The sequence below is a fragment of the Anser brachyrhynchus genome (assembly GCF_964034855.1).
Source record: "Anser brachyrhynchus genome assembly, chromosome: 4".
NCBI classification, from domain to species: domain Eukaryota; kingdom Metazoa; phylum Chordata; class Aves; order Anseriformes; family Anatidae; genus Anser; species Anser brachyrhynchus.
This window is the reverse complement of record NC_137698.1, coordinates 62,733,324-62,753,070: the sequence shown is the minus strand read 5'-3', so window position 1 is coordinate 62,753,070 and position 19,747 is coordinate 62,733,324. Positions and strand designations below refer to the sequence as shown.

The window sequence follows — 19,747 nt, the reverse complement described above, 5'->3', positions numbered from 1 at the left end:
CCTGCTCTATCAATCATTCCTACACATCTGTTCAATAGTGGCTAGAACCACAATGAAGAATTCTGACTTGAAAATGAATGCCTTTAAATTTAATCTTCAAGCTTGACTGCTGAAACTGATTCCTCAGTATCTTAACCTTCTTAAAAGATTTAATTTTCAGAGGGTTGCTGCTCTGTACATTCTGAAATTTAAGCGCCTCACACATGCCTTTCACTCCCTACTGAATATAGCTACTCTATTCCTATCCCAAATGCCTCATTGAAGAGACTCGAGTTAAGCGAGATGAATCTGAGCAGTTTATGTGCATTCTGCTGGAAGGAAAAATACTGAAAAATGATTTCAGCACCTGTACCTTGTAGAGTGTACATGATGCTGACTAATGTGGTATAAACATCTCGACAGTTGTGTTGATCAAAAGCTCATCAAAAACATTTCTGAAAATGATTGGTTAGACAACTCAGACAGAATTGCCTTCAAATGCAAAAAGCACTGCATCACTCCTTGAGTAACTAGCTTAATACCAATGGCTACCACCTCCTTACAGTTCTCCAAAGCTGTATACTGTACTGATGTTACAGCAACCAAGTTATATGGCAGCTTGGTAAAAACTCTGTAACACAGTATATGCCACCAGAGCATTATGACTTTAGATTTCCAGGTGTGACTACAGTCCTTTGGAAGAAGCTAAATAAACTTATTTTCCTCTGAAGTGAAAGCACAGCTCCATTTGAAATACCTTTGTTTTAAAAAGTTGTTTTCATGTCAGTATACCCACTTCATGTTGGCTTACAAACCAAAATGGATATTGGGCATACAAATACTATGTGCACCTGGTTGGATGCAGGATTTTGGAAAAGCAAGCTTTTTGTAGTTTCCTTTTGTTTTCCATCTATATTCCCTTTTTATTTCTTTTCCCAATCTTGCTGAGGTGTTTATGATTGCCCTCAAATTAGTATCACCTGTAATTTTTAGAATGTTGCTTATTTTTACTTCCAGATCATCAATTCATATGTGAAATAAGGTGAGCTCTAAACCAATGTTCGACATGCACACCTATATGGAAAAGCAGAGATTAAGACTAAATTGTCGGATCAGAGAATGGTTAATGCTCACCTTTTGCAATCTGTCTTGGCAAAGTTCTTGCATAACTCCGCAGGGTCTCAAATACCCCCATAAATTTTTAGCCTTTATAGCCTTGGATGAGTTCAACTACCCTTATGAAGCTGTTTCAGACAGTTGACATGCAAGAAATAGATGTCTTCAAAAGAAAACTACATTTATAACTCCACCCTCTGTCTGTTTTAAGGTCAGTGTAGTGTATGTGAATTTTTAGTACAGAAGTTCAGTAAAGTTCACAACTCTGTGATAACAGAAGGAATCAAAAGGCTGTTGTATTGTATTTCACTGACAATTTAGTTATCTGGTTTTTGTTACGTATCTAAACCAGATCTAAAGACAGTGGTGATAGAATTCATTTACCAAATTAGCACTCAATATAGTGAAAATGTTCAATCAAGTCTCAGATTTTTAAAGATCTTTAGGGGTTAAAAATTGCAGATACATGTTTAGCACTTTTAAAGGGTTGGTGTTGTTTTGCATTTTTATGATGCTTAACTGAATCTTTAGCCTTCTATAAGGGCTTTAAGAATCTTGGTACAGATTATCATAATGCAACACTACCCAGTCTTAAATGAAGTAAATCAAATTCATCAAGTTCTCACTTAATACCTGTTTTTTCAAAGTATTTCCTTACTTTAAATACAGTAGAATTTAATTCTACAAGTAGAAATCAAGAAGTGATGGGACAAACTGATTGGAAAAAAATCCAATGAGGGCCATTCAATATGAAGATACTTCTGTGGTCTCCAGAAAACACAGGGAAATCACCGGAGGCAGGCAGAGTACCTTGCACAAGCGCACTAAAGGCAGGTCATACTCCTGCCACTCTCTGGGCACCATCAGAGATGAGCTACTGCCTCAGATATGCCCCAGCTTGTCCTCATGTCTTTGTCAGCACAGGGTTTTTTAAAAGACTTTTTTTTCTTTCAGTTTCTCTCCCTCCTCACAAAGCAGTACCATAAAAGTCAGAATCAAGACCCAAAGGACAGATATCGTAATACTACGTTATTACACACATACCCCAATTTCTACCTTAATACTAGACTGAAAATAGCCACTACTCACATTCACATTTCAAGAAGACATTCTTATTAAGTAAATACACAAGAGCTAGCCTGAATATTAATGTTTCCACTAATTTTTATGTATGCTTTGATCTTTAATTTTTAAGCATTAAAGTTCAAAGTATCATATTTGTGTTGCAAACCATGACTCCCCTGAAGGACCAGGAAGCAGTGGTTATTGCTGCACCCTGCAGGACTGTGCACCCTGGCTGCACAAGCGGGCAGGGGCTGTACTGTGCCCCAGTACATCTGCAGATCAGTGGGTAACAACTGCAAGGAGCACCACCAAGATCACCTGTCCTGTAGTTTTGAGGCATTTCATTATTTCTATAAAATACTAAGCATATTAGTAAGAAATTATTAAGCAAAAGCATTTAAAAGTACAAGCTATTGTTCTAAACAGCCCTGTTATCAAATTCTAGGAGTTCCCTCCTCCTGAAAAATGCCAGATATTCAACTAAAACCTCATATTTACATTTAAAGGTAGCTCTCATCTAAACCTCCAACTGTCAGTGAACAGTCACAACCAAATACTGTAACTTCCAAAGACAATTACAACAGTAAATGGCTCTGGTAGTGATCAGTTTTAAGTTAATACTGTGTTTAAGTGCTTAAGGGCCAAGTCATATGAAGTTCTGAATGACAACTACATTAAAAAGAGCAATATTACTTCAGACGAATTTTACCGAATTCATGATATTAAGAAAAATCCCAAGTTGAGGACAGACAGTTTGTAGTTCCCTTACAAAATAAAGGCAGTGCTTCCTCAGTAATAGGGTTAAGTGACGTTCTGCTGCCCCCGAGCCCCTTGGAAGACAAGTGCACGTACAGTAAGTACAATGCCAAGTCTGAACCAGCACAACCGAGCCTGAGCTAATGTGTCCCACTGGGAGGCAAGATAAATTAACTCAGTCTTGGTACCGGAGTAATTCACACATCTCCTGATGGCTCTAAGCACCGCTGAGAAGAACTTGTGTGTCTGTCTGCTCCTACTAAAAGCACAGGTTCTTCAGCAGCACACAGAGACAGCCTGGTGGTGCACACCTGGGAAAAACAGTGAGCTGTTACAGTGAGAGCTAATGTGGTTAAGATCTGACTGCAGACTTGGGAAAAGAGTTCCACCTCAGTGTAACTGCTGTTTTAATAAAACACTTTTTTTTACCTAAGGCGACGTGACTTCAGGGAAAACAAGAACACAACGCTTTATGGATGAAAATACTTCATATACCACATGCAATGTTCAAGTGTTCAAAAGCCTGAATATAGAGTATTTAAGTGGGAAAGCTGAGTAGGCAATAACTTCTAACTTGGGTATAATCTTTTCCATTGTAAAATGCTGACTTCTCTATACTGCTTAAAGAAAATGTTAGAAGAAAGGAATAGTTATAAAGTCACTGAAAAGGGTACTTTGGGACATCATCCATGAAGAAAAGATTGAACATGATAAACTATAACCTTGCAAATTTCCTTTATGCAATTAGTGGACCAATAGATATTTTATTACCCACTGCCTGTAATGTGGATATTAAGAAAATGCATTTTGTTTATAAACAAATGATTTACATGGGGGTCTCAAGATAGTGATATATTTGATAAATCTGATATACAGCTTCCATTGTGAGTAGCTTTTAGTTGTCAATTACTAAGGCTGTCAGATTTTCTGCAAACTTGATATATAGTTGGTAACAAATTTGTTAAAACGTTAAGAAGGTAATTCCAATACATAGATGCCATTCATATACCTTGAATTAATTTAAATGACAGTTTCTAGCCTTCTGAATAAGAAGATTCTGGGTTACTTCCTAATAGAAATAGTGGCTTTAATACTGTTTTTGACTAGTTAACACAATTACATGACGTTGCACGTGGACTTTATGATCTGGGAGTTCCCTTCCAGTTCTGTAAGGAAATGGTACTGCTGACAGGTTAAGAAATCTTACTCTGTACGTTTTTGTCAGCTAACAGGCAACAATAGTGCTACCTTTGAAATCCTGATAGAAAATTGTATGTAAAAATAATTTAAACAAATGCATCATCAAATATATCATGGGGATATTGGCAGCTGACTTTTCTAGTCTTTTTAGGACAAAATGTAAGCAGCTTTATAAAATGATTCTTTCTTTCTTTCTTTGCCTACGTGGAAACCAGTTTTTATATTCTTTGCCCAAAGGAAAAGTATTGTAGCTCCAAAAGCGTGATCCTAGTTTTTATGCTGCTCCATTTTGCTTCATTTCTGTAGAATGCTGAATACCACTCCAGAGAACTGACATCAAAAAGCCTTGAGCACACAGCAGAGCTCTGGTAGCATAATAACTAATTGCACATCAGCTGGGCCACGGCAAGCACTGGTTACTGAGTACTGTTAATACATCATAGTAAATAAGGTCAATGAACTTAACTTAAACTTAGTTAAGAAACACAACATATTTCAGCTAGGAACATGGGCAAACAGGAATGCTCAGACAGGTACAGCTGCTCAGCTGATATGTGCTTCCAGAGTAAACCATTGGACTTTGATCATATTCCCACCCCAAACCTATCAGCCACTTTTTATGGCAAATAAAATAGGAAAGGTTAAATGATCTGATATACAATTATCCTGCAAAACACTGGAGTGGTGTAAACAATCTATGTGCTCGCACACATACAGATGATTTGCTAATTCTTCCCAGAAATTTACACCTCTAGAGTGAAACTAATAGAACTAAATAACGGAATCACAAAATGGTTTGGGAAGGGAACTTAAAGGTCACCTAGACCAACCTCCCTGCCATGGGCACGGACACCTCCCACCAGACCAGGTTGCTCAAAGCCCCATCTAGCCTGGCCTTGAACAACTCCAGGGATGCAGCATCCACAGCTTCTCTGGGCAACTTTTTCCAATGCCTCACCATCCTCTGAGTAAAGAATTTCAGTCTAACCCAAACCTACCGTCTTTTAGCTTAAAACCATTAAGCCTTGTTCTATCACTACATGCCCTTGTAAAAAGTCTCTCCACCTTTCTTATAAGCACCCTTCAAGCATTCTTCCCTAACCTAAACCCTCCCACCTCTCTTAGCTTTTCTTAGCAGGAGAGGTGCTCCAGCCCCTTGGTCATCTTTGTGGCCCTCCTCTGGACCCACTCCAACAGGTCCATGTCCTTCAGGCCCCAGAGCTGAACACAGGGCTCCAGGTGGGATCTCACAAGAGCAGAGCAGAGGGGGAGAATCACCTCCCTCGACCTGCTGGCCACGCTGCTTTTGATGCAGCCCAGGATACATCTGGCTTTCTGGGCTGCAAGCACACATTGCCAGCTCACATCCAATTTTTCATCCACCGTAGCCTCCATGTCCTTCTCTGCAGGGCTGGAGAATATGCTAGTGTATCTCACACACTTTTGTGCAAAAGTCAGACATTCTTCCTCAAACAACTAATGAAAGCGGGTTTTGCTTATCTGACTCATTTCCCACTGAAGCTTATTAAATAATGTTCATATTTTCTACTCTGCTGACTCAGCTGAAGGGCAATAAACCTTCTGGTGACTGGTGGTGTTAAGCAGCCAGAGTACGTAACATTTTCAGCTGCTCCACACAGAGACGTTAAGGAACATCTGCCTATGCTGCTTCTTGTACAAAAAGAGCACACTTGTTCCCACTTGACGTTTCTTTCCCCTGCAGGTGAAAAAAAAGGGTTTACTGTGTTTTACCAGCAATTAACTTTTCCCTGCATTGGCACTCTGTTCCTCCGTTTAGGTCCACAGGATTCAACATATGCAGAATTCTCACCAGACTGCCTGATTTTTAAAAAAATAGAAATCTATTTAACCAGAAATACTACAATTTAAAATGTGTTTCTTGCAACAAAGCTCCCAAATTCCCCATAAAGAGTCACAAGAACCCCTAGAGGAAATGAGTAACTATCTCTCCTCATTAAAAATATTCCTCCATTGGTCTCCAGGAATTTGTCTCTGAGAAGGAAACAGAATTGTTTCGTGACTTAGGGAGCTCTCTGATAACCAGATAAGGTCACCACCCTAGTTATTCATACTAGGCTTGGTTCCAGGGCGTTAGGTTTGCCTGAGCCCCACTGCAGAGGTTTGAAAAGAAGCCTGAATATCATGGATATCTGTACTGTACCTAGTGCTTGCCAGCTCTGTCCAGGCTGCCTTTTCACTGAAAGCTGATCCATGCTCCTAAACACTCTTCTTCAAGAGTTCACTTGCATTCCTCATCCTATCTCAAGTGAAAAGAACTGTCCTGAGAAACTGTAAGCAGATGAAAATCCTGTAATAGCCAGTGGATATTAGAAACCCATAGCCTTGAGGCAGCAGGGAGCCCAATGCTTCTTATAAAATTCACCACACATTTTAAACTCCGTGTTATTGCTAAACATACTGGAAATGCAAGGAATTGATATGCACAAAAGAGCATACCAAGGGTGCAGAGTTTGATGAAGACTACATCACTGGCACAAAGTTGTGCTTTCTGCTACAGTCATGAAAATGTACCAACTGAAGTCCCTATTAATTCAAATGTTGCAGAAAGGTATCTACCAAACAAGTGTGTCATCTGTCTATGTGAATGACAACTACAGATGGGCATTCCCATCTGGAAGCAGAATTTTTCTGTCTGAATTTTTTTACTTCTTAAATCTCATGAGTTATCTTCTGAAAACTCAAAGCCAAGTTTATTGAGAAATAGCTGCAAAGTAACCTTATTTTAATGTCAAAAGACAGAAGACCCAGACATCTCTCATCCAAAGTCACTAATATTACCAGGTCTTGTACATTTTTTACTTGCATTAAAAACTTCAGGTTTTAATTTGTAATTTCTTTTTTTAGAATATATTTTTAAAACAAAACCTGGTTAGTCTCATATTCATTTAGTACCATGAGCTAATGATTTAAAAGAAGAAACTAAACTGCACAATGAACAATAAAATCCTGCCATGTTTTCGTTAGTGTACTTCAAATATGGGAAGCCAGATGTCTAATGGTAAACAAGAGTCTGTGGTTAATTCTGCTGTGAATTGTAAAAGCCACCTTACTTTTTTGGAGGGGGAGTAGGAGGAGGAGGGGAGCCTGACTGAGCTTATAAATATGCCATACTGAATACACAGCTTATCCACATTGTATTTCTCTGCATCCACTAAATCCAAATCACCCCTCAAGTCAGTTCTGCTTATGAAAGTCTCCAATTCCATTACTTGGCAATTAAAATTATTTATTTATTTTTGCACTTTCAAACAGATGCATTTTTCCTCACTTTCAGTTTAGTGGATAGCTATTCCAATACCAGAGCACTACAACTATTGCTATTACCATCTGACATCTGCACCTTTAATTTCAGGCTCCCAAGCGCTGAGATCCTTTGCAAGGACAGACGGGTACTGGCAGGGCAGAACGGAGCAGGCACGATGCAGTCTGTGTTGAACACCTTGAACATGCAACAGAACAAACGTGCTTGGTGAAATGTCAACAGTGGTAAGAGTCAGTCTTTGAAAAGGAGGGCCAGGCTTCTAAAAAACTCATAAATGGCCTCCATATGAGCTACAGAAAGCAGTAGTTTGTCACCTGAGGCAGAATTTCTGGAGGTTTGTATTTTTACTACTACAGCAAAAAAAGCGCAGAACAGAAAAAGCACTACATGACCGAAGGTGTGAAAAGTTGCTCTGTTCTACCTCTCCAAAAGCAGAAACAGCAGGACAGTAGAATGAGAGCTGCTTTCAAGATCTCTGTGCCTTCATTACTTGTGGGGATTCCCGTACCAACAAACATCGTACCATGTCACCAGCAGTTCACACTGCTGATAGAAACCATCACCTTGCCCAGCTTGGTTCTGCTACTGATGTCTCTGCACGCTGCTCCTTTGCCTTTGAGTAGGAGGCAGCCACCACTGGCTATAAAACAGAGAAACAGAATGCAAGGCAGCTTTTGTATCATACACCTAATTTAAACATTTTGTATTCATTTCTCCTTTTGCCACAATGCAGAGTGGATGAACAGAATCACACCACCCAGTTCCAACCCCCTGCCACGGGCAGGGACGCCTCCCACCAGACCAGGTTGCCCAAAGCCCCATCCAGCCTGGCCTTGAACACCTCCAGGGATGGGGCATCCACAGCTTCTCTGGGCAACCTGTTCCAGTGCCTTGCAGCCCTCAAAGGAAAGAATTTCTTCAAAGTATCTAAACTAAACCTACCCTCTTTTAGTTTAAAGCCATTACCCCTTGTCCTATCCCTACACTCCCTGACAGAGTCCTTCCCCAGCTTTCCTGTAGCCCTCTCTAGGTACTGGAAGGCCGCTCCAAGGTCTCCCCGGAGCCTTCTCTTCTCCAGGCTGAACAACCCCAACTCCTTCAGCCTGTCTTCATAGGAGAGGTGCTCCAGCCCCTTCATCATCTTTATTATGGCCCTCCGCTGGACTCATTCTAATATGTCCATGTCCTTCTTGTGCTGGGAGGCCCAGAGCAGAATGCAGCACTCCCAGTGGGGTCTCATGAGAGCAACACAGAGGGAAAGAATCACCTCCCTCACCATGCTGGTCATCCTGCTTTTGATGCAGCCGTGGATACAGTTGGTTTTAAGGGCTGCAAACATACATTGCCAGCTCATGTTGAGCTTCTCATCAACCAACATCCCTAGGTCCTTCTCCTCAGGGCTGCTTTCAGTCCATTCTCTGCCCAGCCTGTATTTGTGCTTGGGATTGCCCTGGCCCTAGTGTAGGACCTTGCGCTTGGCCTTGTTGAACCTCGTGAGGTTTGCACAGGCCCACCTCTCCAACACGTCCGGGTCCCTCTGGATGGCATCCCTTCCCTTTAGTGTGTCAACCACACCACACAGCTGGGTGTCATCAGCAAACTTGCTGAGGGTGCACTCAATCCCACTGTCCATGTGGAGATGATTCAATGAAATTGTCAATGAAATTGTCATCGCTAGGACAGAAAGTTGTAGTTGTGTAACAGATAGCAGTAGGTCATACTATGTTAGAAACAGGAAAAGAGAACCCTATGAGCAAATCAAAACTAAGAATGAATTCATTATGGTTATCCCAACTGTAACAGAAATGAAATGAGAGTGATTTGAAAGGGAGCTCTCAAAGTTCCTAGGCCAAAACCGATTATAACACTTTTTTCATATACCCATTTTTCTGCTAATGCAATCTCAGATTTTACTTCATAGCTGTTTGCTGTTGGTATAGCAATAGTATACTCAGAATATAGAAAAGAAAGTGTATGATTAAAATTCAAATCCTGCCCCAAGTTCTCTGTAATCATGGTGTTATAGCAGAGAAAATTGGTTCTTGAAAAGCCACTTTCTAAAACAGAATGATTTGCTTTTCAGAAGTACTTTTCTGAGTTTCAAGTATAAAACAAGATGACTTAAAAGTATCCAGATAAGGACTTCTATTAAAAGTAGAAATTACCCGACCCACCTTTTAACAGTAGAAATTTATCAGGAACATATAATTTGATGAAAGCCTTACTAACATTTTGCCAGGATCCTTTGTTCTGAGGTAAAATTTTCGCCTTTCTGATGCAAAAATAGCTCTCAAAAGTTTTTATCCCCCAACTCTAAGTCTATCTTTATAAAGTAATCGAATAGTTTTTACATGGAATAAGGCATTCTTTCCCTCAAAAGAGTTGAGATTAGAGAGACTTTAAAAAGAATCATGATGTATAAAAAGGAAGGCACAGAAATCTCTACAGAATATGAATTCAGCTTGTGGAGTTGAGAAGTTGAAGAAGGGTCTCTTTGCACAGATCTCATCAATATGCTCTAGGTCAGATGTTGAGAAATGGATTACTCAGAAAGAAGGAGCTGGTAATTCCTCAACTCTTCTACTCTGAAGTATAATCAGCTCCCAATTAGCACAAGAGACACAGTTATTGCTTTTCTGTTAGAAAAGGGATTTTTTTTTCAGTGGTATTTATGGCCAATTTTTACTTAATATCAATCTAAGATAGCAACTGAATACCAGACAGAGACCAAGAAATTTAGGAAAATGATAATCTGATTTACAGACATCTCTCCATGCACATTTCACTCTGTTTGAGGAATCGGGAATGGTATCAATAAACAGAAAGTGCTTCTCTCTAAGAGTAATAAAAAGCAATATTGTCATGTACTTGGACAGTTAGCTTACAATTACCGCAGAATCAACACGTGCCTTAAAGAGCAATGCATGCATCTGTGGGCAAAAAGTAAGGATCAAATTTTTTATGGTGCTCTTATAGAAACATCCAACCAAAGCACTGGTAAGTAAGCATGGGCATAGGTACAGTATAGTAAGTATACACAGTTAGTACATGTGTAAGTATAGGTAGCTCTTGTCTATGTATAATACACAACATAGATTATCATATATAGTCATCATTAGACGAGAACAATGGCAAGCCATTCTAGCAAGCCATTCTAACTCAAACATTTTAATGCTTTCCTATTGTTTGACCTGCATTTATAGTCAGTGTTTTTGCATTGCTAAAATGCAGTAAAGATACAGAGCATGTAAAAGTGTTAAAAGTGTTAATAACCAGGGTATGAAATAGCTTTTTCTCACTAACAAAGGTGAAGCATAAACGTAGCTTAAAAGGTAACTGTCACCTGCTACAGACTTTCTCTCTCTCTCTTTTTTTTTTTTAAAGAAGAAAATATTCAAACATTTCTTAGTGTAGCTTGGTATTGACTGAAAGTTTTAGTACCATATATTAAGTCATCTAGTTCTGTCTTCTCCAACTCCTGTCTTTTACTAAGGTCATTTAATGAGTTTCTGTTTATGCACATCAGTTACAATTAAGCATGAGACAAGAAGTAATACTCTTTAGCACCACAGTTTGGCTGCAGCTGTGCAACAAAATCACATGAGAATCTATAAAATGCAGGTGAAATGACATCTTGGTAATTCCAGGAAAAAGCCCCTAAGGTCAATTCATTTGAGCAGAGTGCAGACACGAAGACAAACCCTATGTCTTCGCATAGCCTGAGCTCTTCTCCCTGTCGCTCCCCACTAATTAGAGTTTTTGCGTGTGAAACCCAGGTCGCCAGCCACACAGGCAACCTGCGAAGGCTGTTCTGTAGCACCTGCAGGGAACTGTTGGAAACGAAGTTTGTGCACAGGGATGCTCTCAGGAAGCACCTTACAGGACAGCAGCACTTTCCTTGCCCTCCTCCCAGGCAGGGGCCACGGGCAGAGGCAGCTCCGAGCCTGGGCTGGGGCAGCCTCACCTCGCTGGGAAGGCTGCCACGGGCAGACCTACCTTGGTGAGCTGGGCAATCTTCTTGCACATTTTCATGTGAATTTCCTTATTGCATCCTTCCGCCGAGCTGCTGCGAAGGGCTTTAGATCCATTGCAAGTCCCGGGCTGATGAAGCTTGTTTATGCCGGAGGCCATTAGGCTGGAAATATTTTAATCAAGTCCGTTTGTGTATGCTCCGGGCAGTGCGAGCCTGTCCTCGCTGCTCGCCTCCCCACACTCAAACCCCCGCAGCACTGGAGGAACTTCAGCCCCAAACAGGGCAGGCTGCAGCAGCTGCTTCTCTCCCTTCTGTGCAGATGTCCCAGTCCTTCAGCAAAACACCCAGGCGAGGAGGCAGAGAACAGCATGTGCAAGCCTCCTGATCGTGGTGGTTTTTGTTTTTTTTTTCCTCCCCTTCTTTTCAAATGGTTGAGCTTCCGCCAGGAGAAGATGCCAGCGGCTGGATGCTACAAATTCCCCACAGGATACACTGAGCCAGCCAGCCAGGCAGCGGCACAGACGTTGCTGGGGATCTAATAAGAGAGATCGTCTGCAGATTAAATCATGTTGCCTTCCTGGACTGCTGAAGGATCACAGGGGTCGTCAGAGGAGGATTATGGCACCTTTCACAAGCTCTGCTATTTTGGCAATCCTCTCTAAGTCCGGATGGACCAATAAAGTGATGAAGGAAAGCTAGTTCAATTTTTGCTGCTCTGCTGAAAGCAGAATGAAGCAGTTCTGCCACCTCAAACACACAGCTGAGCCCCGGAAAGGTGTCCCGGAGCAGGTCACCCTGCCTTATCCAGAGACTGGCCAGTTCCCCTCAGTTGCACTAAACACATTGGAAAGTAGCCTGAAGAAAACAGACAATATTGCTGGGCTTTTTTTCTTCATCTGCAGCTATTCATTCTCTTGAAAAAGACCACGCTTCAAAATGTAAAAATAAATAGATTAGAGCACAGCAAAAGAAGGAAAAAGGCATAAAAAAGGCAACTTTTTTTTTTTTTTTTTAAAGAATGGTTCAGTAAAGTGTTGTGAAAGAAGAAAAAGCCTACTGGACATGTTTTAACAAGTCCAGGAGACGGGCAAAGGAGGAGAAAGCAAAGTAGGGGGAAAACAGAGGTGGAGAAAAAGGAGAATGAACAGGTAGGAAAGCTGAGAGCTGCTCAACACCCTGCGATGTGTCACCACAGCCAGTGCAAGGGACCCCAGAGAGCAAGCCCCATCTCTGCCCGGACGAGTACACAGGGGACAGAGGCTGCTTCTTCCCCCGTCCCACGCAGGTAAGGCGGCTTCCCCGGCCCCCTCTCACCTCCTAGCAGCACCTTCTGTCCTTCTGGGGCTAGAAGCTTCCACTTTGCTTGCCGTGGCTTTGAAAAAGAGCTTCTTGTGATCAGAATTGGGAAGGAGAATTATCCCGTGTCAGCTAAGGGCAGAGCAAAAGGAATCTGCAGTAAAAGGGGAAACCTCGATGAGGACAAAAAGGGATAAGGTCCTGTTAAGAATAAGTAGTCCAAAAGGAAACAGATTGGGCAGAAGAAGAATGCCTGCAGGCAGCAGGGGGGAGAGGGAGGAGAGAGAAGATGTAAGAAGAGAAGACCTTGGGACAGAGAAACCAAACCCTTTAACTGCTGGGAGAAAAAGAAGGACTCTAAAGCTTTGGAGGCAGAATCTTCACTCCAGGAGTGAGAGTGAAGACTGACTGAGAAACTTGCAGAAAGAAAACACCAGGAAGGAAAATGAAGATGGTCACAGCCGAAGCTAGGTACTAAGGAGGGAAGAGAATTTAGCCCCGAAAGAACATTGATAAGAAAAGGTAAGAAACATAATCTTTGCACAAAGTAATGACTAAGTGTGGTATCTTCATTAATTTGCATTAATGTCAAAGATGCTGCTGCCTGAGACTGGAACTTTTCTGTGACTATGGCATAAGGACACTCCATTGCCTGGTATCTAATAAGATGTGTACACACAAAAGTTCAACTCTGCTAATATATGGTTATATTATCTTCCCTACATGGTCACTGATTTGAGGGAAAAAAAATGCAGGAACTTAATTATATGCATAATTTTGATAAAATTGGCAAGCTTATTAGGACAATCAAGAGAACGCAAAGGGCTAGAATAGTTTCCTAGCTACCTTGTTTCCTCAGAAAAAGAACAAAATTAAATGAAAATAGAATGCTATTTAAGACAAATGCAAAGGGTTTTAAAAGTACTTGCAATAATTCACCTGTGTTACAACTCTAATACAGAGACAGCAATGTTTATTTTTATTATTATTATTTTTTTTCACTGAACAGCAGGGTAGTACATTGCTGGACATCAATGCATGCCTGGATGGAGACTTGAGGCACTTCCACTGGCAGACAGAGTAGAGGAGCACAGAACTTCAGGTACACTGGGAAAGCAATAAAAAACAGGTTATTTTCAGGCAGTCTGTTAATATGCTTTGGGGGATTAGAAGGAAAAACTTGAGGCTTTGGTACAAGATGGTGTTGTAGCAGAACATAATTGGTCATTGATAAATTATTCCGAGTCCAGAGAGTCCAGACAAGACTTGTCAGCTAATAGTTCAAACATTGGAAAAGCTTCGGTCAGACCTCATGCATCAAAAAATGCAACCAGAAAACATAACTTCACAGGAGGCTCAAGGTTTCATTGTTCTGCTACTCAGGAAAACACTTGATTTCAGTAACAGAATTGCAGCAGAGATTTTAAATGAGAATTTGACCTTTTTTTTTTTTTTAATTGGTCTAGGGATCGCCTGTGGATAAGAAGACAAAGCAAGAACATCACAAAGGGTCATTTAAGCAGGTACTATACAAAAGTGGATTTTAAGTGAACCATGTGAACACTTAAGTGGATGAGAAAAATGTTCTTGAACTCGGAGCAGTACAAGGCAAAGATACAGTTTAAAATACAAATGAGAACAGTCTAAACAGAAAACACACATGCACACACACTTCTGCTTGAATTACTATTGTTGCATTTGTTTTACATAAATTATGAGAGAGAAGGTAGTGATGGCACTATAGTCTTCAAGTCTGTTAGCAACTGTACACAGGTTTATAGCTTTGCTGCTCAGGTGTGTTAACTAATTTACTTACAAAATTGTGTCATATGAATAAATGACTATATGCCTTCCACTTTCAGTACCTGCTGCTTGTTCAATATGCAGATATGTTCAATATACAGCTTCTGAAACTTTTATATCCTCCTTTGCAGTCCTCCTAACTCAACTGACTGTGGTGTGCATACTGAAGTTTAGAGTTGTTTATTCCACAAACTTTAGTCTCCTCACCCTTAGCATTTGGAAAAACACAGCACGTGGACTATCACTACATGCGAGTATGTTCTTTCCCTAACTTTGATGGAGGACTGGGACATTGTTACATAGTAAAAATTAGATATTCTTTTCATCACATTCTCCCAAAATTTGTCAGGTCTGTTTTTTTCATAATGTAGTATTGAAGGAATTTTTACTGTCTCACTCAGTGTGGAAGTCAACAGGACTTCTGGAGAATTCTCCTTCTTTGTAGGAGAACAAAAATATATATATATCCTTCTATAATATTTGTATACTACCTTTTTCCCTCTGTCACAAAGAAAAGAAACAACTTGGAAAAAAAAACTGCACTCAAAGTAACTTTTGAGTTCTTATCCTTTTACCATGGTACCAAAGCAATCTGTTATTGCCTGGTTAACATAATAGCACTTGTTCTTGTCACATATTTAGTCTATAAAAGTGACTCATGTCAGAAACAATCTCTGGCAGCTGATCAGTTAATGCCAGTAAAGACATCAAAGTCAGTAAAAAGCCTCTAAGTCAACATCATCAGGGTCGGCAAATGGGAGAAGATGCAATTCTAGGTACAATTACAAGATCCTTGCCACCAAGCAAATTAGCTTCCTGCTTACATGGCTGAAACAAATGGCTGGAAAGCTTTCATAATACATCTTTCAAATTCTTAATGATTTAAGCATCAATACAATTAAAATAAGGTGTGACCCACCATCAAATTCACCCACTTTATCCTCACTATCTCAACTGAAACCTAAGTCCATCAGTCCAGCATTATTTATACCTACAGAAAAAAATGGGTAGGATACACAAGGTAAGACTAGCTGTTATTAAAAGGGCCACAATTCATGAATTCCAAGACATGAAGAAGATACTTCTGTTGCAAATGTTTAATGCATAAGCTTTGTCCTTAGTTTAGTGTATTGCAAACAGCTTTCCCAAAGCACAATTAATACAGAGCCCAATTCTTCCACTATTTATTTGAATACCGGTCCCACTGAAGCCAGTAGGATTTTTTTTTATATGTATGAGGACAAAATTAAACTGATTCCCCAGATTAGACTCTACTGATGTTTTCCAGCCCAATAAAATTTGCATTTGAAAATGGTGTAACAATACAGGTAGTCATTAACTGTCATGGTAGATTTCAAATGGCAAAGCCCTATCAGTAAAACAGATTTACAACTTCTCAAGTCAGTGTTGCAACAAAGGAAGATGCATCCCTAAGTGAAATGTTAATTTAATTCATAAATCACTAGTCTCATTATTGATCTCCATTTAAATTCATTTTGATCACAGAGTGCCTTTTTGATCTCAATATAGAATTCAGGGACTGTTTATTTCCTTCTTACAGAAAAAAAGAAAGAAACAACAAAAAACTGGAAAGAGGAATCAGAAGTGGTCAGAAGACCCATAAGAACAGCTATCCTCCCCGCCTAGTTCATTATCCTGCTTCCAGTAAAGCTTGCGTAGGGGTTGAATGCCAGAAAAAGGACAAGCATAAAGAGATTCTGTCACTGGTGCATCTTTGGTAATTACAATGATGGGATTATATAACTATTTTACAATTTTCCTTTCCTCCCCTCTCATAAGGCAAACAGGATTTGAGAGTCCAATTCAAAACTCATCAGAAGTGGGGCTGATTTCCTCATTGACTAAAAATAGTAACTATTTGAAAACTCATATACGATTTTATAGCTGACTTACACACACATTTTGGAGGAATGTGGCAAACAGAATCTCTGATTACTACTGCATAATGATGGCCCTATTATGGATGAAGTATTACTGTGCTTATACTTCAATATGGAAACTGGAACCAACCATATGAAACAGTTATAAAAGCCCTGGAACACAAACTAAATGGGTTAGCAACAACTCTCCTTTTTTAACTTGCTTTTTACCCAGTGACCTATAAGTGAAATTACCACAAAATGAATGGCATGCAGCAAGTTTTGCTCACTCTGTGTCATTGTGTATCTGTTCACGTAACAGGACTGACAAAGGAAAGAGAAAGGCTCTTGAGCAGTGCCATCAGAAGAGACAGACACAGTCAGAAAGAGACAGCATTAACAGATGAGATCACTACTTGGAAGGACAAGGAGAGAATCTTCAGCACACTTCCCTCCAAAGCCTGGAGCAGCATCCAAGATCTGATTGTCATCATTGCTTTCCTTTTCAGTTAGGACTGTGCGCTCCTCCTGGCCTGCTCCACTCACCTCACTTGGCACTGCAGGACTGGGCCCAAGCTGGTATAGTCACTACCTTCATGCTTGTCCTGCCCTCCCTCAGCTCCTCATCCCTAAGGAAGCAGCTGGCTCTCACTGAGTCCTGACATTTAGTTCAGACCAGGACTGGAGTCCCAGGGCTGAGCTGAAATGAGGTTACCAGGACCCATGGGCAAAGGCTGGAAACCCCAGGGAGGCTGCTCAGGGGCCATTAAGACTTAATAGCACACTCAGGGCTCTGAAACGTGACCTGCAAACTCTGACAGCAAATCCTTCCACCAGTTAAACAAAGTAAGTAGCTAGTATCACAAGAAGACAGTTACACTTTGTGGAAATCTGGATTGCTGTGGCATATTTACCTGAAAGCCAGTATGTCTAACCAGGTTAGACTTCAATTTGTCACAACAGAAGCCTGACTTCCATTTCAATCTAGGAATACAAAGCCTAGCAGAAATATTTAAAGCAGACTGAAGAAATAAATCTCACATCCTGGAGGAAATCGATCATAAGGGACTGCAAGGTATTCACAGGGGAAAATCTCCATCTGTAGATCTGAGGCGCAGGCAGACACAACTGGATTGCCAAATGTGAATCAAAAGTAATACAGTTTGCATTATTAGTTTCACTTAAAATAAAAGTCCTGGGTTTTTAAAGCCACAAGAATCATAAAGTTTTACCTGTTCTCTTCCCATTTCAATCCTCTTCTTCATAAACAGACTACTGTGGTAGAAAAAAAGCTGGATGAATTTAATTTTCCAGCACAAATATCTTAAATAGAAAGATGATTACACATTATGTTTTCCCAGAAAATATGAACTTGCAAAAAAAATAAACAAAATCTCATTGAGGATTCACCGTTGATATCGGTGCTTTTGAAGACTGTTTCTCCAACTAAAAAAAATGTAGAAAGTTGTTTTAGCATATATGATTTTATGTAACTAATATACTTGAACATATAGAATCCATTTCCTGCTCTCTAGGAACAGAATGGGATTAGTCCAGATCCACAGATGTTACCAGTTAATAGAACCTACAAAAGACTCATCTTTAAAAAGTAGGTATCTGCCAAATAACATGGAAATGTATGGTAGTATGATGTCTGAAAAATCTTCCTGCCACATGTATAAATGATTTTATTTCTTTTTTCTTGCTGCTGCTGTCCATTCTCCACAAATAGCTCATATAACCCATAATCCTTGACACATTTGTAAATGGAAAATCATTCCATTATTTTGTTGATAAAAATCTACTAAACACTGTGACGATTCAGCTATGAAACAATACTGACCCCTAGTGTTCATCTATTCTATTTGTTAGATTTTTTTTTTCTCAGAAAACAAAAAAAATCCCTCACACACACAAAACCAACACTTCTTCAGGATGGGTTATGCCTGTTTGACCCACTTTGATGCCTAATGGTATGTCATCCATCCTTCCTAAATAACTACTGTCGCTTGAGGTAATTAGGCATGTTTTTATAAGCCTAAACACAGATAGATGTCAACTACCCTAAGTTCCTAGAGCCCATAGTGAACTGCTTATGTCCACATTTTTGTATGTTGTTTCTAATTAGTAAGTGCTCAGAATGTTTCCATTTGACTCATCATCCACTGCACCTTGCTTCTTGTAAAGCATCTCCCCCTCTCACAGCATGTTCTGTAACCAAGTCTCTGGAGTTTCAGTTTATTTGACCTTCCACTTCTTAATGAGATGCAGAATTTATTCTCACTTCAAAGGATACAGTAGGTTCACAACAAATGCTTGAAAATGCAGGGGAAAATTTACACTAGTAAAAGATGCAATCTGGAAAGAACACAAATATTCTTTCCAACAAGACAGCTACAACTCTTTATCATTCCTGCCCCCTTACAGATGACACAAAACAGAAAGATGTTTCAGTAAGAAAGGGGTTTTATTACTTTTAGACACAGGCAGGGCTTGGCCTGCTACCCCACTTGCTTTGGGGTAACAAAATCACAGATATGTTGAGGTCAGAAGGGACCTCTGAAGATCTAGTCCAACCCGTGGGCGGAGCAGGATCACCAACAGCATGCTGTGTAGGATGGCATCCAGGCCGGTTTTGAGTATCTCCAGAGGAGACTCCACAGCCTCTCTGGGCAACCTGTTCCAGTGCTCTGTCACCCTCACAGTAAAGAAGTGCCCCCTCATATTGAGCTGGAACCTCCTGTGCTTCAGTTTGTGCCCATTGCCTCTTGTCCTGTCGCTGGGTACAACTGAAGAGACCGGCTCCATCCTCTCGACACCCTCCCCTCAGATACTTATACACATTGATGATGTCTCCCCTCACTCTCCTCTTTTCCACGCTAAACAGGTGCAACTCTCTCTGCCTGTCCTCGTATGACAGGTGCTCCAGTCCCCTCATAACCATAGCCCTCCTCTGGACTCACTCCAGTAGCTCTATAACCTATAGATGGCCCACCTCCTTTTAATTTCTGCTTTTACTGACCCTTGCTCTAGAACAGTCACAAACTGAGCTCCAGCACAGGCACGGAGATAACCTCACGCCTTCCTAAAACGAGAAAACCCCAAACCCTGCAACCTGGCCACTACCCCCAGCGGAAAGCAAGCGGTCACTCCCTCCACCAAACGTCCCCACCTCCTCCCTCCACCAGCCCCTAGCCTCAGCTGATTTCTAAACCTCCTTTTCTGCACACATGTACCGCCCCCACAACCCCGGGCAGCTCCGCGCTCCCCACAAGATGGCGGCACACGGGTTGAGGCACGACTCCGCCCGCCATTTCCCCGCCCGCCATTTCCCCGCCCGCCATTGGCCCGCCCGGCAGAGGCGCGGCGCCGCGC

General features: G+C 40.8%; 1 protein-coding gene and 1 long non-coding RNA gene across 6 annotated transcripts in view; one reads left to right on the top strand and one right to left on the bottom strand.

Moving 5' to 3' along the window:
* Positions 1 to 12,939, bottom strand: part of FAM184B (family with sequence similarity 184 member B) — a 38,985-nt gene extending 26,046 nt beyond the window's left edge. The window contains exons 1-3 of one of the 4 annotated variants that reach the window (XM_080590079.1): positions 12,708 to 12,939; positions 11,417 to 12,322; positions 7,499 to 7,597 (exon numbers count right to left, since the gene is read on the bottom strand). In XM_080590079.1, coding sequence (XP_080446205.1) covers positions 7,499 to 7,597; positions 11,417 to 11,551 — 234 coding nt within the window. In that variant the 5' untranslated portion in view covers positions 11,552 to 12,322; positions 12,708 to 12,939. Of the gene's footprint in view, positions 1 to 7,482; positions 7,598 to 11,416; positions 12,323 to 12,707 lie in introns of those variants that run through there. The other 3 variants (XM_080590078.1, XM_080590080.1, XM_080590081.1) reach the window with 3 other exon arrangements.
* Positions 12,940 to 13,072: 133 nt separating this feature from the next.
* LOC308194322 lies at positions 13,073 to 14,823 on the top strand. Of its 2 annotated transcripts, none has more exons than XR_013950433.1 (4): positions 13,073 to 13,211; positions 13,699 to 13,791; positions 14,156 to 14,212; positions 14,624 to 14,823. It is a non-coding gene; the product is annotated as an uncharacterized lncRNA (long non-coding RNA). The 2 variants fall into 2 exon arrangements; XR_013950434.1 differs by having other exon boundaries at positions 14,552 to 14,823.
* Positions 14,824 to 19,747: the final 4,924 nt, after the last annotated feature.